Genomic DNA, 21,806 nt, shown 5'->3' on the forward strand with positions numbered 1-21,806 from the left:
AGGCAGGCAGTACTGATGGAGTAGTGTCTGGTTGGGGTGGAGGTGGGGTGGGGTGGAGGAGAGCCTGCTCCAGTAGGAAAGCTTGGAGAGGCCATCCCAAAGGCACCACTCCGCTTCTTCATTTGCTCATCTGTTCAATACAGAAATGGATTGAGCCCCAGCTGTGTGCCAGGCACCAAAGAGACAACTGGATGTAACATCAGAAAAGTAGGCAGCCCAGTGTGGTGGCTCATGCCTTTAATCTCAGCACATAAGAGACTGAGGCAGGAAGATCCCTCTGAGTTGGAGATCAGCTTGAACCACATAGTGAGTTCAAGATCAGCCTTTAACTACATAGTGAGACCCTTTCTGAAAACAAAACAAGACGATAAGACTTCATTTCTTGGGGTCTTAGTGTCCTTCTTGGTAATAGGAGGTAATGATACCTGCCTCCAGCAACCACTGAATGCAGATCAGGAGGAGCTGGAGAAGCACAGGTTCATGTCAGATTCTGCGCTTAGCAGGGTCATTCCTGGTAATGTCCCTGGCAACAGAAGAGGCTCTAGCAGGCCAGAGGCCCTGAGCTTGTTAGTTCCGTCCCTTTCTTTTGTTTGTCCCAGGGCTTTGTGAGAGGGCAGATGGAAATGGTTTATTCCGACCAAGCTGTGGACAGCAAGAAGGGAATGCAGCCGGGAAATGGAACCCTAAAAATAGCCCCACCGGGAACCCTTATTCCTGACCAGGCAACCTGTCATGGCCTAGGCTTTTCTGAGCTTGGTATCAAGAAGGGGTCCTCCCCTTCCCAGCTTCTCTGCTTCCTAGCAAGGTTCTCAAATCGCTGCTCCTGTCCTGGAGCTTGGTTTCAGTAGCAGGAGAGTCCTCTGAAAGTGGGACAGAATAAATTGTGGCGAAACACCACCAGCTCAGCTTTGGCTCTTTGAAAGCAAATCTGGGTCACATTAGCTGCAGGGATAGAAAATGACCACGTGGGCAGAATTCTGTGCAGGTGGCAGAACAGGCAGCCAATCTGTCCTTTCTGTGAGGCGCAGGGGCCCTGTGGGACCCCAGCTGGTAAAGGAGGTGGTTGCTGCATTGCAAGGCGCAGTGATGACTTTATGTCATTGCTTCCTGTCGTGTTCTTCTAGTGACTTCTAGGTGACACAGAGAAAGGTTTAAACTGGCATTCTGGCTCATGCTTCTGTTCCAGAGGTTAGGAATGCAGAGAAAGGGTTGGGGACTGAGAAGGCTGTCATTTCTTGGGCTTATGGACCCAGCAGCAGGATGTAGAGCTGCGTTTATGTTTTTCAGCAGTCTTTGCCTGGAGAAAGGACTGTGGACATATCTTGGATGTGAACATTAGTGACTCAAGGGCTATTCCAAGCCTGGCTGGTGGCCTTTCTCTCTCTCTCTCTCTCTCTCTCTCTCTCTCTCTCTCTCTCTTTTTTTTTTTGCTGTGTCTAGGACCTGCCATGATTGGTTCTGTGACTGCCTGTTGCTACCTATAGTTGAAAGCCAGTCAGTTTTACTTTGGGTCTCCTATAAGGTGAGAAGGTTGGAATCTGCCCTGGTTGGAATCTGCCTAGGTCTGGAGTCATGGTAATAGTTATTATGGGCTAATATTTTGTGTCTCTGTCTCTGTCTCTGCTCTCTCTTGTGATATGGGAGGAATGAAGCAAAGACATCTGCCCTGACTTACATCCCTGCTGTTATGTTTTGTTTTGTGTCATTTGATTTTTTATTCTGGGACGGGTCTCACTACATCGGTAACTTGCCTGAATGAGGCTCAAGCTTGCACTCTTCCTGCCTCAGCTTCACAGTGTGTTAGGAATATAAATGGGCTGCACCACACCCAGTTTGTGCTAACATCCCGCCTGAACTGTGCTCCACCCTTGCTCAACTGCCTTGTGGTCAGAGGCAAGGTCCTTGCCTTGAGTCTCGGAGTGTGTGTTTCTGGGCACACCTGCCCTCCGTGCTCCCTCATTTGTCCATTTCCACAATTGCTCACTTAAAAAAAAAAATAAGGTACTAGGGATTGAATCTAGGGACACATATATGCTTTACAAACACCTTACCGCTAAGTTATATCCCCAGCCATTTTTATTTTGAGGGAGGGTCTCCCTGAGTTGCCCATGCTGGCCTTGAACTTGTGATCTTCCTGTCTCAGCCTCCCCAGTGGCTTTGGAGTTAGTTAGAATCCTCGTTTCATCACTCACTCAACAGTTAGAGGCTCCATAGTTTCCGACCTTACCGAGCCTCATTTCCTCATTATTAAGGGGAGTGGGGAGGCAAAAGAGCTACCCCAGAATCTGTAGTTATTCTTTTTTTTTGGTCTTTTTCCTTTTTATCGGTACCAGAGATCGAACTCACGACTGCCTGCTTGCAAGGCAGGCGCTTATGCCGCTGAGCTAAATCCCCAGCCCCTAAATCTGTAGTTATTCTAATGAATGTCTTTCGTTCATTCACACACCCGTTCATCTCAGTCTAAAGGTAGTTCTACAGGAACTACCTTTTCATGAACTTAGACTGGGCCTCAGAGCCAGCTCCTGCCTGTGAAGAGAGTTAGGACCCAGCCTGAGCTGTGCAACACTCAAGCCAAAGAGTGTGGAGGAAGTTCTGAGAGAGAAGGATCTCCTCTACTCCTGCCTCTTCTGGGCTGAGAGCAGTGATGGTATTTTTTTCCTTTTGGTTTGGTTTTTGGCAGTACTGTGTATGAACCCAGAGCCTTCACACCTAGCGACATCCTTAGCCTCTTTTTGTTTTTTATTGCGAGACAGGTTTTCCCTAAATTGCTGAATTGCCTATGGTGGGCTTGAACTTGGGATCCTTCTGTCTCAGCCTCCCAAAGGGCTGGGATTACAGGTGTGTACCTCTATGATCAGCTGAAGACAACATTTGATCAAAAACTTGAAAAAGACATAATTACTTGCTAGGATAATCTGAAGATGGAGAGTCACGTCTGTTGTTTCTGTTCTTTTCTTCCTTTGCCCTTAGTAGGATGGAAGGAAGGAGACTGAAAAGAGAACAGCTGGTGGGAGTTAAGAATTAAAGGATCCTTGCCAGGCATGGTGGCCACATGCCTATAATTTCAGCACCCAGGAGGCTGAGGCAGGAGGATTGCCACAAGTTTGAGGCCAGTCTGGAGTACCTAGGGAGACCTTGTTTCAACTCCTTGGACCCCCAAATTAAAGAATTCCTAGGGTGGCTTACACAGTGAACTCTGGACTCAGTTCAGGAGCTTCAGGAGAGATGCTGCCAGTTGGAATCACCTAGTAAATAATAACTGGAAAAACTACTGTGTAGAGCCATAAACATATGGCAGGCATTTTACACACATCATTTAATCCTTGCAGAACCCTGGGAAGAAGCTGCTATTCTTAACGGAAATGTTAAGGAACTTGTCTGAGGTTGTCTGGTAAGCAGGTAGTGGAGCAGGGATTCAATGTCACTCGGCATGTGGAACCCCACATGCATAATACTCCCTTTGCAGCTACTTAGGTGCCATGCTTTAGGGACTTTTTAGACTGCTTGAGGCATATACCAAACAAGTAAGAAGAAAAATATATTGCTGAACACCCATGACCCTGAAACAAGAATTAGGGCCAGTCATAGTCTGTCTTCTTTCACTTACATACCCGGCTTCTGCCTTCCCCAGTTAGGTAAAAGAAAGTTTAGATTAACTATATTCTTTTCCCTGCCTTGCCTTTTCTCTTCTTTTGGTTTCTTTTAAAAAAAATTTTTTTTTTTGGTACTGGGGATTAAACTCATAACCTTGCACTTGCCAGGCAGGCACTTGTGCTGCTGAGCTAAACCCCTGGCCCTTATTTTGTTTTTTTGAGACAAGACCTAGCTATGCAGCCCAGGCTAGTATTGAACTCCTGATCCTCTTGCCTCAGCCTCTTGAGTGCAGGAATTATAGGCAACTGCTATCCTCAGCTCCTGCCGCGTTTTAACCTTTATATTACACTACCTTTCCCCCAGTAGTGAGTATATCAGTTTATCTGCCTCAGAGCCCATATCTGAAGACCAGAGTCAGAGCTCCTCTATCCATCTAATGCCCAGGGGCTTCATGAGGAATTCTGATTGCTAAGGCTGGGTCCAGGGGACACTCCATCCCGGGGGACACTGCATCCCTCCTCCTGTTGCTCTGGGGTCCTCTGGTCCATGCAGGTCAGCCTCTGGCTACAGCTTGCTTGATCTGTGACTAGAAGATGATTTCTGAGGGTGGCATCTGTTTTTTCAGGCCTACGGACCCTGGGTTTGAATCAGGACCCTGCCACCACAATTGAGGAAGTTATCCCAAAAATGGATTTCAAGGATTGGAATTCAGTCTTTGTGTGTGTGTGTGTCTTTTTCCTTTTTATCGGTACCAGGGATCGAACTCACGACTGCCTGCTTGCAAGGCAGGCGCTTATGCCGCTGAGCTAAATCCCCAGCCCCTGGAATTCAGTCTTGCGAGTCTAAATTTGAGATGCAAAACTAGGATGGAAATCTTTAAAATCAAGGAGGAAGGAATTCTGTTTTTGAGAGGGTGGCTGGGGCCCCAGGCCTACCTTGGTGCTGGTGAATGTGTTCTCACTTGGAAGCACTGCTTTCTAGGGCCCCTTGGGGTCTTGGGACTTTGTGCTGAGTTCTGTGTTCCTGTCAATACCCCTTTAGAGGTTTGTTTCCTGCGGGATATGTGGGAAGGGAAGACTGTGTTTTAAATGGAGGGTTGCCTCATAGGTAAATTGCCACAGCTCCCAGTTTAGGGAACCTCTGAACTCCCTGCGGCCCTGCTTGGTAGGAGGGAACTCTGGGGCCCTGCCCCAGTGTAGGAAGGGAGGCTGAATTTAGTTAGGTGGGGTTCATGAGGCAAAATACAGCACTTTTATTCACACAGAGGCCTGAGACATTAGAGCAGCAGTACCTTTTCTAACTAGTATTGTTACATTCCTAATGCCAGTCTTTGTGTGCTTAGCCTGTTATGAGTTGCACTGGATCCAGTCTTTTATAAAACTTTATTGGGCAGAGAGCTATCATAGAGGTGGACACCCAGAGAGTTCAGTAACGTGCCCAGTATCTCCAAGCCAGTCAGGGCTCAGCTGGGAATAACTGTAGCTCTACTCAGGGCAACTTGCTGCCTCCCTCATTCCAAGGAACAGTAGAGTAATAGTAACTCACATCTGTGCAGCATTTCAGGGCTCAGGGTGTCTTCACACCCATTGTCTCCACTGTGCCTGGGAAGTCCAGATGAGGGAGACATTCTAAGGTCTCTTGGGATAACTGTCTGTGAGGGGTCCATCCTCTGCTCACGTCCACCAGTAAGGACTGCAGAGTCTTTGGTGCTGGTTCTCATAAGGTAGAGGAGAAGGCCTAGAGAGAGACTGAGGTGGAGAGAATGGTCAGTTGCTATGGTTACCCAGCTGGCTGGGTAACCATTTTGAGGGTTGCTATGGTGACATGCTGCCTGGTGGCAGGGATCTTGTCTTCTTGGGTGGCACCATCCTTAAATTGAGCTCTTTTACTTTCTGAACAGAAGAGGGCAGCATGAGATGGGCAAAAGCTTCTTACCCCTGAGTAGATTTGGGAACTTGAGGCAAAGCTTAGAAAAGGTTTTCAGGAACTGGGCAAAAAAGAGTTTTGACTGGGATTGGACAACGTCTGTGCCCAGGAGACTTGTAGAGTTAGGCCTGGAGGCAGAACCCCTAAAACTAGACCTAGGCAGTTTTCTTCCAAGAGCAGGGGCAGCCCCTTCAGTGTCTGGCATCACCCCTATTGGGAAATGTAAAAGGCACAGGAGACAGCTTACTCCTTTTTTTTTTTTGTCTTTTTCCTTTTTATCGGTACCAGGGATTAAACTCGCGACTACCTGCTTGCAAGGCAGGCACTTATACCGCTGAGCTAAATCCCCAGCCCCGACAGCTTAACTCTTGCAAGAAGTGGAAGAACACAGGTTTTCTGTCTCTGTCTCTGTCTCTCTCCCTACTAGCACATTTATTTATACAGCCTTCATTAACACATGCAGGGTAGTGTAGCATGAGCAGAACTGACTGCTATGGTTGAGCTCTCGAGGCTGGGCAGGGCACTAGCAGAGAAATGATTTTGCACTCTTCTGTTCACATGAAGTGCCTGCCCTCAACCCTTGAGCCCTGACTGAACACCGAATTGAATTCTCAGCTGTCTCGAATCACAGATCTGGCCCCATTCTCAGCTCCGCGCGCATCCTTCATTGAAGTATCCATTCCTTAAGCAAATACTTATTTTTGCAGTGCTGTGGAAACAAATTACGTATTACCTACTAAGGCTTGATAACCTGCTGGTGAAAGCACCGTATTAGGTCCTATGATGAATGAAGATGAAATAGATGTCACTGTCCTTAAAGAACTGATTAACTAGAGCCCAGTGTGATGGTGCATGCCTGTAACCCTAGCACTTGAGAGGCTTGAGAGGAAGGAGGAGTTTAGGGTCAGCCTGGACTATAGAGTGAGTTCAAGGCCAGCCTGAACTATGTAGTGAGTATGTCAAGCAAACCAAAACAACAACAACAACAACAAAATCCTCAACTATTTAATGAATGTCTGGTATATCCAAAGTTATTTGCAGGGCTGGGGATTTAGCTCAGTGGCATAAGCGCCTGCCTTGCAAGCAGGCAGTCGTGAGTTCGGTCCCTGGTACGGATAAAAAGACAAAAAAAATATTAAAAAAAAAAAAAAAAAAAAGTTATTTGCTACAAGCTACGTGCTGGTAAGCAAGACAGACAAGAGTCCAAGCCCTCAGGGAGCTAATTCTTTCAGAAAGGATGAAAGACACTGAGCCAGGAACTTCAAATGTGTGGGTATTAGCAAAGGGGGAGACAGGGTGTCCTAGAACCAGCTAACCTGGGGATCAAGGAAGACTCCCTGTGGGAGTCTCAGCAGGGGCCTGTGTAGAAGTGAGCCTGCCAAAGGAGGAGAGTAATAAAGGGTTATAGCCTGGGAGAAAATCAGGTGGGAAGGCCCCAGGCAAAGGACTACTTTTGAGCTGAAAGGAATTAAAGTAGGAGGGCTTTAGAGCGAAGCACTTGACCGGAAGGAGAGGACACCAAGAAGTTCTTGTCCTTCATTTCCTTGTCTTACTCTTCTTTCCCACTAGATGCCCTCCTGAGTACATCCTGCTTCCTGCTTCCTCCATTGCAACCTCCTCAGAAATACTGTACCACTGCAGGCTCACCAATCAGAATCATAGGCCCAAAGAAGAAAGCCTCAGAGCTTTCCCAGTTGTGTGGTCTGGCTATAAATTTACTCTTGCTTGCAAAAGAAAAACACAAAAACAAAAACGAAAAACCTCGCCATCACAGGCTACTTTCTTTCTTATCCTCCCAGCCAGCTGCTTTCTTCCTCTAGCCTTGTAAAATTTTCTCTGTATAAAACAGGAACATCAGCCAAACATGTGGACTTACCCCGTCCCATTCATTAGAAGAATGCATTGCTTCAATCTTGTGGGGGGCATTTAAATGCAAATTTTGTCAAGAAAGCAATTTGAGTCTGAGTGAAGCTGCTAGCTCTAACCACAACCTAAACCAGAACTTCCTTCCCTGATTTCTGTGTATCATAGTGGGATCAAAATTCCTTGCCCCCTCCTCCCAACCCCGCACGCATTTTAACAGAGCTTGATTCCCAGAGTGGAGTCTTTTCCTTTTTGCCCCTGTCATTCCTCACCTTTAACAGGCACTAGTCACAATTCTTGAGAAACCTGTTCTCAAAGTAGTGTATGTAGCAGCTCTGGGATGCTGGTGGTGGTGGGACTTTTCCACTTGCTACAATGAAAAAAAAAAAAAAAACAAAGAGGCAGATGTCTGTCGGGTCTGTCAGGGGTGAGGGTGAAGTATGTGTATGTGTGTGTGTCTGGGCCTTTGTAGCCCTACTGATATAAAATAATATAGGAAATGCAGTGACTCAGCACTGTTAACAGTCAAGATCCCCAGAGTTAGCATTTCTATAATCTCTGCTGTTTACGAAAACTGTGCTGGTGCTGTGCCAATCACAACTCATTCGTCTTGTGTTTTGCACTAAAAGCTTTTTATTTGTTGAATGTGAAATATATATGTGTGTGTGTACCTAAGATTTATTCCTTTTCCTAGCCTGAGCTCATTAGCAGCTGATACCAAAATGTGAACTAGACACGCGCAGCCTCTCCCCCATTAAATTGGAAGGAAATGAGCAATTGCCCACAGATCTTCCCTTTCCTCTTTCAAGCTCTTCCCTGTATGGTCATGTCTGGAATTTAGGCAGCTCAGCAATACTTGATGGAACAAGATATGATTAGTGTGATTAATGAGTTGGTCATCCCATTTGTGCTCATGATGTGATGTAAAAACCTATTAGCACACCTATTAGTGAAAAGCATCATTTCTTTTTCTTGTTATGAATGTACTGAGCATTGACCAAATAGTTGGCATTACTCACCAAGCACAAAGGTACAATCCCTGCCCTGGGGTAAGAAGCTCCTTCTTCAAAATCTTGAGAGGAATGACTGAAGTGAAAGCCCAAGCCCCAGTTTTGGCCACTCAGTGCCGAATGATTTTTTATTTTTTAACTTGCTTATGTGCCCTTATTGTGATATCAGCCAACCTAAATTCTTACCACAGCGTCCTCCCACTCCCTTGAAGAATCTTGTTAACATGAGGTGGGTAATGGTAGAATGGGCCACTTGTGGCCTGAAAGTGTCACCTACATTTACTTGGTTCCCTTACTTACTGCGTCCATCAGTGTTGGAACTGAAAACTACACAGTTGTACAGAGGGCCAGATGATGTCAGGACATCCTCCTGAAAATGGTCCCAAAGAAATCCCTACCTATGCTTACCAGTTTCCTTTCTTTACTATTTCCTTTTCCCTGAAGACAGAAAATAATTGGCTTCCTTGTTTATGCTCCAGAATCCTTTCTTTGTTCTCCGAACTGTCCTCCTTCAGTCTCAGGTTCCCTTCTGATCTAAGTCTCTGTTCAGATGCTTGTCACAGTTTAGTGATCCTGTTGGGTTTGCCTCCTCTGATTTGTGTCCTTCTGTGTGTCTCATTCACCCCACAGTGCAATCAGAATCCTGTTTTCTTTCTTCCCTCAGTTGTCATTTCTCAGGCTCTGCTCCTTGGCCTGGTTTACTTTTTGGTGATGCGTTGCCCCCCTCACTCCCATTTCAGTTTCTTCTGCTTCTGGTCAACCCTTTGTTCGGGGACTCTTTGTGCCGCAGAGTTAGTTCCCTCAGTCTCACTGCAGCCCTGTTCTGGTCCTGGCCCTAGTGGCTGAGGCATCCCTGCCTTCCCTGGTTCCGCCGGCAGCCGAATAGGCCCGGCTCCGCTTGTCCCCATCCAGGGGGCTCCCTCCTTTGTCCGGGCTCCCGGATGGGTCAGCGCTGGCCCGGGCTGCCCGCCCCGCCGGCCACCGCGCGAGCCGGCCAGGGGTCTCCCCGCCGCCGTGGCCCTCCCGCTTTTGGTCCCGACGCGCGGGGAGCCTCCGACCCGCCGGCCTCGCGCAGGCTCCAGTCCCCCGCCCGGCGGGACCCCTGAGGGCCGCCCGGGCCCACGCGAGCGCAGCCGGGGGCGAGGACGCCTAGGGCGGAGGGGCGGGGAGCCGGCCCGGCCCAGCGCTCCTGACAGGAGGGGCCGCCGCCGCCGTCGCCGCGCCGGGGCGGGCTGAGGGAGGAGCGGAGCCGAGGGGTGGGGAGGCGGAAACGCGAGCCGTGGCCGGCGGAGCCCGAGCGGGCCGGACGCGAGCGGGCTGAGGAGGCAGCGGAGCGCGACTGCCGAGGCGGGCGAACGGACCGAGAGCCGAGCGCAGAGAGCGAGCACAAAGGCCGAGCGAGACTGGGGCCGCCGCCGCCGCGCCGCCTCAGCGCGCGGGCCTGGAATCGGCGCCCCCCCGGGGTCCGGGCGGTGCGCGACGCGGGCGGCCATGGCCGGCTACGTGCCGGGGCAGCAGCCGGCCAACCGCAGCCAGGAGAAGGAGTTCGTGCAGGCGTACGAGGATGTGCTGGAGCGCTACAAAGGTAGGGCTGGGGCCGGGGCCGGGCCGGCGCGGCGTGGCCGGGGAGCCCGGGGGCTCCGCGGGCCGGCAGGTGGGGCGGCCGGGCGGGGTCGCGCTCCCCGCGCCGAGCTGGGCTCGGAGCGCCGCGTCTGGGGCCGGTTTATTGAGAGTTGGGCTGGCCTCGGGAGCTCCGTCCTGCGGCGGCCGGCGCCTCCGCGTCCCCGGTTACAGCAGTTGCCCTATTATCTGGCCTCAGCTGGGAGGAGGCGAGGAGAGGAGCCGGCTCGGGAGACAGACCGCTGTGGGAGTCGCTGGGAGGAGGAGGAGTTGGGCGCGAGGGAAGCCACCCGTCTGCCCTCCGCGCTCTTCCTCCTAGGACCTCGGACCGCCGCTCGCCCGCCCGCTTAGGGTCCCTCGCCCGCTTTTGTCTGCCCTATCTCCTGCGGGTTTTGGGGGGCGGGGGGAGGCGGCGATGCCCGTGAGTGTGCAGTTTTTGGTGGCGACCCCCCCCCCACTGCATCCCCCTCCAGGTCTAGGGCTGGTCCGGCCAGGGGGGCTATTGCTTTTTTTTCCTTCCTCAAAAATAGATTGGTCTCTGAGCTCGGGTTTCAGCCCCCCGGAGGCAGTCTCGCGTAGGACTTCTGCAAGTTAATGCCTAATCTGAACCTTGGATATAATGCAGAGAAAGTTTTGACAGGCCAGAGAGCTGGGGACTGCGTTACCCTAACTGCTGTGGGTGGCCTAAGTGGCAGCCACGGATGTGTGGCCTCAGAAGACCCCTGCTTTGATCCCTAATATTCAGTTCTGGGATTTTGCTTTGGGTGGCAGTTGTGCTTTTCCCAGAGGTGGAGATTTTCCCAGAAACTACATAGGCAGCACTTTTCTCCTATTTTATTTAGCTCAGGCCCTTGTGACTAGCGTTTCATTTCTTTTCATTTGAAGGAGAGAAAACTTCAACCCTTATACAGAATCCAGCGTTCTTGTTTATGACACGTACTCAACGAAGGGAAACTGATGAAGAAGCTGTAAAAACCTCTTTCTGTGTGTCTTTTTCTTGGTAGCTTTAGAGTTCTGGGGAATGCAGCAGGATTAAAAAACAAAACAAAAACAACAAAACAAAACAACACACCCCGACAAAATACTAAAATGGACTTGGTAGGGCAAACTTGTTCCCTTCTGCATCAGCTCCTGTAAACTGTCCAGTTTTTCCTGCCTGCAGCAAGTTTTCTGTCAGCCCCCTGTGGTCTTTCTTTTAAGAAATGTGGTTCATTTCAGAGTACAAAGAGGTTAGATTATACTGCTCAACTTCATTGAAAAAATGCTGCCCAGTGAATGGTTCCATTAAGTTTTCTTTGCAAGCTTTTGGGCAACGTTGCACTCCTCAAAGGGAAGATACACTGGGACTGTGTCAGGACATGACAGCTTTAAACCAGCAGAATTAAAAATAAAATTTGGGGGAGGGGCTGGGGATTTAGCTCAGCGGCATAACGCCTGCCTTACAAGCAGGCAGTCATGAGTTCGATCCCTGGTACCGATAAAAAGGAAAAAGACCAAAACAAAACAAAAAATAAAATGGGTGAAGAAATCTCAGTGCCTCACTGGATTGAACTGCCCTGGCCCCCAGCTGAAAGGAAGTTGCAGTGTCCAGCAAATGAAACAGAGGAAAAAGGGGGAAGTAAGAGGGCTTGTTTCAGGAGAGATCCCTGGTGTTCAGTCATTTCAGCTGGCTCCCTCAGTTTGCCTTTTCTCTGAAGGATTTTGTTTGGGTGTATAGGAATTTGATTCTTCTAGACTCAGATCTCTTTCTGGACAGGACTAAAAAATGGTTGGCCAAAGAACTTGAGCAGTATAAGAGGGTTGTGCAGTCTATGATAGGTGTAGAAAAATCTCTTCTCCATTGCACCATTTTTTTGAAGCTCCTAAACAATTTTAATGCCAAATGAAAAATGCCAAATAGTAATAAAATCAAGTGTCTTAGTTTTTTTCTCTCATTGCTGAGACAAATCCCCTACACCATTGCACCATTCACACTGGTGAGTCAGGGCGGCTTAGATTCTGGGCTTTTGTTACTTTGCCATATGGAATTCCCTGCATTTCTCGCACTTGGAAATCTTCTTACTGCCTTTATAGAACTGTTTGCCTAAGCAGAGGAGTGTGATGGAATCTGTAAAGTAACCAGGGGAGTAGTTTGAGAATAATGCCAATGATTAGTTTCGGAGATGGGGAAATAGATATTGATGGGGTCCTAGATTTTCGTAGCTTGGCCTCCTGATTCCTTGGAACTCCTCTTTCTCTTTCTTGCCAGTAATTTTAGTCATTTCATTCTGCAAAGTAGAATTCTTATATACAGAAGAAATACTACATTTTTCACCTGAAGAAGCTGCCCCTAAAAGGAGTAAAGGTGAAAAGGGAAGTAATACATTTGCAGTGTGAAGGGAGCAGAGCTGTGTATATCACAGCTGTATTAGGAATGGTTGTCAGGCATGGATTTTCCAGAACTGTGCTTGGCAACTGTTTCTCTGTGTATTGGTAGTGAGCATGGACTTGGCAGGATTAGGTGATTCAGCGTGGACATAAATGTGCTCCCTCATTTCCTAAATATCCCAAAGGCTGTTTCAAATAGCTGGCTGGTAAGCAGGAGGTATTAGGTAATAATTCTGGATCCTAACATTTTAGAGTGGGCAGCAACTGAAAAAACCAGGTTATATATTCCAACAATCAATTACTGAATTTTTTTCTGGTTGTGTTAGGCATTGCAGATGCCAGAATTATGAATGAGGTCTGGTTTTTGCTCTTGATTATTCACATCTAGCATAGGAAAGATACATGCAAACAATTTTGCTGTGGTAAGTGCTAGAACAGAGGTGCATAAAGTACTATAGAAACAAGAAAAGGGAAGACTAGCTCCTTAGGGTTCATGGGGAGGTTTTACTTTTTTGGGAGACTGGGCTTCCTGTGCATGCACACTAGGGGCAGGCACTCTACCACTGAGCTATACCCCCCAACCCCCTGGGAGATTTGACAAAGGAGGCAACACTTTCAGCAATGAATAAGATTTAGCCAGATAAAAGGAGGGGAGGGGAGAGGGGGTATAAGTAGCCCATCTAAAGGCTTGAAGGTGTGAGTGAATGAAAGTGTCTAAGGAATCTGAGTAGTTGAGTATGACTAACAGGTTAGAGTTTTGGTGGGGGCACATGATGTGAAAAACCAGGCTCCAACACATAAAGATTGTTTCATGGACTGAAAGAATGGGCTGTGATTCTTTCTATGGCTGTGAGAATCATTTAAAGTTGAGAAAAAGCAACAACTAATAAGCCAATTTTATTCATAAAAAGGGAATACCTGTCCACTGATTGGGATGCTTACATTGCTGTGCAGGGCACCTTGTTTCTGTAACAAAGTACTTTTGAAGTTTAGTAGTCAGATGATTGGTTGGGGCCGGGGATTTAGCTCAGCAGCATAAGCACCTGCCTGGCAAGTGCGAGGTCGTAAGTTTGATGTCCAATACCAAAAACAAAAACCCAAAACAAACACAGATGATTGGTTGATAAATATGCACACAACAGAGAGATGAGTCGTTTTGAGGAATATTTCATCTGGTGATATGGCCAACCACAGGGTTTTCCTTTCTGTGGACTGAGGTCCTTATGTATAAGAGAGGGAACTAAGAAGGAATATTCAAAGATACAGAACCAAGATCTGATTTCTCCCTTAGAATAGAGACACTGTATTGAAGAAGCAGCCACATGAGTCCATCATTTTAGGTTTTAAAGTTGAGGTTTAAAAATGAACACAACTGGATTCATGGTGTTGGTAAGCAGACAGAGAAATAACATAATACTTGTTCAAACTTAAATAGAACTTTCTGCTTTCGTGAGACCTTAAAGAGTCTTCATGTGTTAGAGTAGGCTAGGAATAAAAGAGAGCATTCACATTTCAACATTGGTAACACTGACTGTTTGGTACTTACCAACTTCAGAGTTATCGCTGGGTGCCACAGGCTATACGGGATTAGTTAGGACTATCTTTATTCAGCATATCACAGAAAAGAACTTGCAGAATTTACTGCACAGAGAGGAGTGAAGGGTCTGCACTTTACATAAAAAAGAGGTTGTAAAGAATCTACATTGTACATATTAATATACATATTTTAAAAATATGTAACTTTTTTTGAGACAAGAGGCTGTGTTGCTTAGACTGAACTCAAACTTGTGAGCTCAAGCTCTTGTCCCTAGAGTAGCTGAGCCTATGATTATGTGCCACCATTCTCAGCTTAATATGGACAACTCATGAGGAAGTTGTGTAAGTACTGTAGTAAAAAGGCTAGTAAACCCAGACTTCAGATTTCTTCATGCTTGGGCTTCGGTGCTCATTGTGTGCTTCTCCGTGTGACTTTGGAAAAATTCACCCCTCTGGTCTTAAGGGATTTTATTAGGGTTTATTAGGGTTTTATTTTTTAGGGTTGACAGTACGTCTTTGGTTTCATGAGAATATGAATGAATACTGGCATGTTTAACAACTTTCATGTATATAATACTTTATGTTTTACAAAGCCATTTTTATCCATTTATTTTATTTGAGTTTGATTTCTTGTAAGATGGCTAAATTTAGGCATAGAGACTTAACATTGTCTTTCAGGACCTAGTTTCAGACTTGTAGATGTAGATTACACATTGTATCAAGCCAGTTTTAAAATTAGAGCACAAATTTGGGTTGAGATAATTGTGAACATGTTAAGTAAAATATAATTGTTGGTGGAATTGTTAATATCATTGTTACTAGTTTTCAGCCACTTGAAGTATAGTTACATGGTATAAATGACCTATATTTCCTGATGTCTGAATCATGGAGAATTTACTTTCCCTTTATTGTGGGAGAAGTTTTATGTTAAGTATGACTCTGAGAATTGTATAAATATTTGAAAACTAATATACTATAGTGATGAGAGTTTGCTAACACAATGATTGAAAAATATAGGCTTTGTTTACCTAAGTGATGCTCTGAAGAAACCTCATGGTTAAATGTAGACTCAGTTTTTAAGTTCCTTTTTAGAAAAGAGTCACAAGGGCCGGGGATTTAGCTCTGGCATAAGCACCTGCCTGGCAAGCACAAGGTCGTAAGTTCGATCCTTGGTACCAATAAATAAATAAGTAAATAAAATAGAGTCCTAGAGGTGGAGTAGATTCTAGACAACAATAGAGTAATTGTTATTTCTGGATATGGACACTATGAATTCAGAAAGTGAGTCAGGTCCATCTTCTGGGAAGCCTTAAACTTTGGCCACATTAAACGGTGGCCGCATCGTGCTGTAGAAACAGTAAAACGTGTGCGTGCACTGACAGCATTTATGGGAGCTGCTGCTTTCATCTTGGACTTGCCTGGCTAGTGATGTAATACAAGTAAGGGAATTGCACCAGCTGAGACCTGTTATCCTGGTGTGTTTCAGTGCCAGTTCTAGGTTTTAGAGATCTTGGTGCAAAAAACACTTAGTTGGACCTGGGGCCTGTAATCCCAGAACTTGGAAGGCTGTGGCAGGAGAATTGCCATGAGGCTCTGGGCTCTGTAGTGAGTCTAAGGTCAGCCTGAACTACATGGCAAGACCCTGTATCCAAAAAACAAAAACAAAAACCAGACGACAACAACAAAAACAGTACTTCAGAGTGCACATTTGGGCACAGATCCATCCCAAGATCAAGGGTCCTGTCCTGCCAGGTGTGGTGCTACATACCTGTAAACCCAGCATTCTGGGAGGCTGAGGCAGGAAAATTAGAAGTTCTAGTCTGGCCTCTGCAACTGAGTGACTTGGTGAGACATTGTCTCAAAATAAAAATTTTTAAAAATTTTCAAGTATTTTATTATTTTGAAGAGTGACTTACCCATGTTTTGAAAACATATGTGAATATATAAGTCCTAAGGAATCCATTATAAATTTTTTTTAAAAACAGTAGGGATATAGCTCAGTGCAAAGGTCCTTGGTTCTCAGTTCTTACTATGAGTGCAAGAAAAAATCCTGACTCACTCTTTCAGCTTCTTTTTTTGTACCGGGGATCCAACTCATGACCTAGCGCTTGCCAGGCAGTGCTGAGCTAAATCTCCATCCCTTCTTTCAGCTTCCTTAGGATTGTGTTGAGCTGCGTTGTTGACTAGTTTGAATGGTGGCCTAAAGCCTTTGCTTTTTTTTTTTTTTTTTTAATCTGTACCAGGGATCCAACTCATGACCACGCGCTTGCTTGCAAGGCAGGCGCTTATGCCGCTGAGCTAAATCCCCAGCCCCAAGCCTTTGCTTCTGCTCACTTTGTGTGTGTCTTTGTATGTGCTAGGCAAGTGCTATACTGTGAAGCTGTATCACCAGCTTACTTTTCTCTTTTTGTGTGTGTGTGCTGCTGGGGAATGAACCTAGAGTTTTTGTATGGAGCCACACTCCAACCCTTTTTACTTTCTATTTTGAGGCAGGGTCTCACTAAATTGCTGAATTTCCCTGGGTGATCTGGGACTTGTGATCCTCCTCCCTCAGTCTCCCAGTAGGAGATTACAGGTGTGTGCTACCACACTTGGTTCTTTTGTGATGCTGATTGGATTTGGGATCTCTGTTGTATAGTTACTGGTTTCCTGGCCTGGAAGAGCCATTTTAGGCCCATTGCCTGAGCTTTTAGTATGTAAGAATGTTTATTCCAGTTCATTTATTTATTTTTATTTGCTTCTAATAAAACATTATGTTTCTTTCCAAAGCTTTTCAGTTTCTGGAATAAATTACAGTGAACCTGCAGTCCCTATCCTCTCCTGTCCCGGGGCTCAAACTCATGACCTTACACTTGCTGGGCAGGTGCTTGTTGTGCTGAGCTAAATGTCCAGACTGAACCTCCATTCTTGGTGTTCAACTTTCAGGGCTTCCCATAAATGACTTGTCCTGCACACCGGCTATACCACTGATGGGAGCTGGCCAGCAGGGGTGAGGACCAGCAGTCCTTTCCTTGCAGGTCCTCACCCCTGTCTCTGTGCCTTCCTTCACATCCCCTCTTCCTTAAGGACCTTGGCTGGCTACCCTGCCTTTCTTTCTTTCTTTTTTTGTCCTAGTACTCAGACTCAGGACCTTGCATTTGCCAGGTAGGCGCTTTTGCCACTGAACTGTATCCCCAGACACAGCCTTTCTGATTATATAAATATTACCATCTTTTCTTATTTTTTATTTTTTGTGGTACTGGGGATTGAACCCAGGGTCTTTTCAGTGAGTTACATCCCCAGCCCTCCAGCCCTTATTTATTTTATCCTTTATTTTTTTTAAATTGATTTTATTTCAAAGAGAAAAAATAAAATTTCAAAACATAACAATCAGTTTTTTTTTTTTTTTTTTTTTTTTGAGACACATTCTTACAGAGTTGCTAAATTGTGCAGGCTAGGCTGGAATTTGTGATCTTTCTGCCTCAGCCTCCCAAGTGCTGGGATTATAGGTGTGCACTATGTATCTGGTGTATTTCTCATGTATATGCTTCAGTGGCAGGAAATTTCTCTCAATATAGGGGATGGTCATATCAATTCTTTTAATTTATATTTAAATTAATTTTCACATTATGAATGTGTGTAGTGTGAAAGACTAATAAACATAGGAATGTATATACAGTTTTAGGTAATACGCTTTCCTTAGGTGTGTAGCGGGGGCGTCAGTGTGGAGGGGCAAAAAGGCAGGCTGACTGACCTGTCTATGAGCTCTACATGGGAGGGAACAGAGCTTTCAGGGACAGACCCCTTTTGCTCAGCCTTGGGTCTGAAATCCTTCACTTGTTCTGGCTATGTAGAATTGTGTTATGGTATAAATCTGCTTTCTGGGCACAGGCAGAATATTCAGAATTGCTTTATTCTGCATTACTGTGTGTCAGTCATGCAGGATGTTCCAATCATCAACGATGATTTGGACAGTTCAGCTAAGACAAGTTAATGAACTGGTCAGTCGTCATCTTTCTTTTGGCCAAGGGTTTTGCCAGCTATGTCACTGGATTTCCTCTTAACCATAGCAAATTTCTATAATGATTTTTTCTATGTTGAAGAAAAGAATGAGCTTACCTGAAGTGTCTTTGGTGTTTAGATGGGTTCCAACCCGCAGGAGCATGTTAGATTTAGACATGTAGGCAATAGTTTTCTTTGACTGTTTTTTAGGCAATCAGCAACAGTGAATAAACTCACTGCCTTGCAAGCAGACGGTCGTGAGTTCGATCGCTGGTACCGATTTAAAAAAAAAAATTACTTGTTATCCTAGAGCTTTTCTAAAACAAAATTTTCTTTCTTGTATAAAAATTATCTTTTAAAGATTTCACTCCTGAATTTGTAACAGCGCTGTGCATTTGAATGTATGACTCAAGGTCCTGTTTTGCAGCCTTTAGTTCTTAATTAAATTTGCAAATGCTGTGTGCCCCAGGTCACCTATCCATTCCCTGAGTAACATTATTGAATGCTTTGGGCGATAAATATCTGGCAAGACTTGTGTAAGAAATTCTCTAAGTCTCCTCTGAAATCTTGGATTAAATCTTGATTGAGGGTTTGATTGGAGGATCTATTTGTTCATTTAATAAACATTTATTGAATTTCTACTCTGAACCAGGGAGTAAGCCATGTGCTGAGGAAACAGAGATAGGTCCATGCAGCTCTGTGATCTTACAGTTTAATGGGGGAACATGTCGGCAGGCTGACAATACCTGTGTTGTAGGGAATGTTGTAATATAGGTAAATGTAGCTGTGGTAGGGAAGAATACCAGTACAACCAGTGCAAGAAAATGTCAGGGACTGCAGCTGAGAGGAAATGAAGCCTGAATTGTTACCATCAAGGTTTTGAGATTTTGGGCAAAAAGCTTGGCAAAATTAGACCTGATGGAAAAGTTTGGCTCAGGGGGCTGGAGGTTTAGCTCAGCCGCATAAGCGCCTGCCTTGCAAGCAGGTAGTTGTGAGTTCGATCCCCGGTACCCGTGAAAAGGGAAAAAAAAAAAAAAAAAAAAAAGAGAAAAAGTTTGGCTCAGCTGGACATTGGTGACAGACACCTATAATTCCATCGCTCGGGAAGCTGAGGCAGGAGGATCACCAAGAGTTTGAGGCCAGCCTGGGCTATGTAGCAAAATGGTGTTTCAAAAAAACAAGTTAAAAAAAAAGTTTGGCTCAGGGGTATTCAGGGCAGAATGAAAAGAAATAAGGAATGAGAGAGCTTGAGGAGAGGGAACATAGGGTAGAGTTTGGTCTTTTTTCTTTTTTTGGTGGTACTGGATATTACACTCAGGGACTTTGTACTGGGCTACCTCCCCAATCATTTTTTGAGATATGATATTACTAAGTTACTAAGCTGCCCAGACAAGATATGAGCTCGAAATCTTCCTGGTTCAGCCTCCCAGAAGGATTACAGACATGTGCCACCTGTACCTGGGAGGTTTGGACTTTTAAGTTTTGGGAGCCATTGATGGCTTAAGTCAAGGAAGGCTATGATTAGGTTTACATTTTAAGAATACTTTCTCTTTGGCAGCAATATGAAGGGGAGTTAGAGGGGATTGGGGATTTAGCTCAGCGGCATAAGCGCCTGCCTTGCAAGCAGGCAGTCGTGAGTTCGATCCCTGGTACCGATAAAAAGAAAAAGGCAAAAAAAAAAAAAAAAAAGAATGAAGGGGAGTTAGAGAAGGGCAAGAGAAGTGGACCATAGGAGGCTCTTACAGTAATTGAGACAGAGAGTGATGCCATGTTTAATTCATATTGTTAAAGTAACGGTGTAGCCCAGCACGGTGGTGCATGCCCATAGGCAGGCTGAGACAGGAGGATTGCTGTGAGTTTGAGGCCAGCCTGGGCTACATGGTGCATTCAAGGCGAGCCTGAACTACACAATGAGACAGTCTCTCAAAAAAAGGAAAAAAGAATGTAGTGAGTGGGCAAGTGGGAATGTTAAGGGGTAAGATTCCCATGTTTCTATGACTAACTGAATGATGTATATTAGGGAGAAGGAAGAACCTAGGATGACTTGAAGGTTTCTGGCTTGAATATCTGTGGGTGAGTGGAGTCATACACTAAAATAGAGAATATAAGAGGAAAAAGGTTATTTGTGGTGAAGTGGTGGCATCAAGAGTGCAGGCAAAGATTCTGAGTTCAGTTTAGGTTGTTGTGGGATTGAAGTTTCAGGGAGATGCCAGAATAAATGGTGCAGTGGCAGCTGGGGGCCTGGCTTGTGCAGCTTGGGAGTATATGGCTGAGACAGACATCATTAGTGACTCAAAGCCACAGCACTTGAGGAGACTACTTAGGGAATGGACATGCAGGGAGGCGAGACTGCAAACAGATACTCAGGGGGAATACCAGGGGGAGGTGGTTTCAGGAAGGAGGAAGAGGCCCCTGGAAGGAAATCATCTACAAGAAGGGAGCAGCTACAGGGTCTTGAGAGGAACAGGACAGAAGTGACTCTCTACAAGGAGGGTGCGCCCTGCAGGGTGTGTTGCACAGTGACAGTTTACAGAGGTCAGGCGAGACATGGACTGTAGGTCATGGACTACCGATGTCCTTTAGGAAGGACACTTTTACTGGAGCATTTTCAGCGGAGTTGCAGGAAGTGAAGGGGACGTGCAAAGGGAAGTCAGTGAGCTTTGAAAACTGGACTTTGAAGGACAGAGAGGAGGAAGGCCTTATGAAAGGCAAATGTAATATGGGAGTTTTGTTTGTTTATTGAAACAGGAGAGACTCAGGCACATTTAAGTGTTGATTGGAAGGAGGGAATAGAGAGGGAGAGATTAGTATACTTAAGAGAAAGGAAAGACTACTTGATGGAGCATTGGGATCCAGAGTTGAAAAATTTTAAAAAGACTAGGCAAGATTTCTGGTGATACAATGGGTTGGTTAGCAGAGCTGGGACTAGGCCAGGTGTGGTGGCACATGCCTGCAATCCCAGCATTTGGGAGGCTGAGACAGGAGGATTGCTGTGAGTTTGAGACCAGCGTGGGCTACACAGTGAGCTAAAGACCAGGCTGAACTACACGGCAAGACCTGTCTCTAAAAAAATGAAACAAAAAGAGTAGAAACTTGAGAGAATTTTCCCTGATATTCTTAACTTTGTCTGTGAAGTATTATTTAGTAAATATGTCTGTGTCTGTGTATGTACATGCATAAAATATAGCTTGATTATTGATTACTTGATTCTTTCCCTGACTTGTATTGTGTGTGTGTATGTATGTTGTTTTCTGACTTGTATTTTGTAGCCCCACCGAGATGATAAGCTCTTTCAAGGCAAAAACCATGTCTGTAACTTTTGTATTCTTTTGTATCAGTTAGCAAAGCACTCAGCAGAAACTAATTCTTCTGTGTTTGTTAGTTTGACTTTTGTGCACAGAGAGGGAGGAAGGGAGGGAAGGAGGAAGGGACAGAGGGAGAAAGAGAGAGAGAGAGATGGAGGGGAGCTCAGATGCCTCAGGCATACACTGTACCACTGAGCTCCAACCATAGCCCCTCATAGAAGCATTTTGGCTCTTGACATCATGGTCTGTAATCCCTATATCTGTTTTGGGGAGTACAGGATTCATTGGTTTATGAAATTGAGACTCCCTTCTGATAAATTCTACAGACCACCTTCACTACTCTGGAAACGTTTGTGGGCTTTGCTTTCCACGAATATTGTGGGATTAGTGGACCCCCGTTCTATCTGGACTAACCTTGTAAAGGCTCGGGTTTCTTGCAAGATTTGGACAGAGGGCTGATATGGGAGATAGAGTCTCTTTCATGTGTATTTTGGCAGGGGGAAAACAAACCTGATGAATGTTCTCCTGATTCAGAACCCTTTCTGTCTTGAGGGTCAGTATAATTACCACCTTTCAGATGGTGATAGAGCCCTTCAGGGTTTAT

General features: G+C 45.7%; 1 protein-coding gene across 16 annotated transcripts in view; it reads left to right on the top strand.

Annotated features, from left to right (window-relative positions):
• Macf1 (microtubule actin crosslinking factor 1) overlaps positions 1 to 21,806 on the top strand; it is a 342,822-nt gene that overhangs the window by 6,916 nt on the left and 314,100 nt on the right. For 2 of the 16 annotated variants that reach the window (XM_063236135.1, XM_063236137.1), the window contains exon 1: positions 9,674 to 9,978. The exons of the other annotated variants lie outside the window; for them this stretch is intronic. In XM_063236135.1, the coding sequence (XP_063092205.1) occupies positions 9,885 to 9,978 (94 nt within the window). In that variant the 5' untranslated portion in view covers positions 9,674 to 9,884. Of the gene's footprint in view, positions 1 to 9,673; positions 9,979 to 21,806 lie in introns of those variants that run through there. 16 annotated transcript variants of the gene reach the window in all.

Source organism: Cavia porcellus, unplaced genomic scaffold (genome assembly GCF_034190915.1).
Source record: "Cavia porcellus strain 051 isolate PalLab524CR breed Dunkin Hartley unplaced genomic scaffold, mCavPor4.1 scaffold_25, whole genome shotgun sequence".
NCBI lineage: Eukaryota > Metazoa > Chordata > Mammalia > Rodentia > Caviidae > Cavia > Cavia porcellus.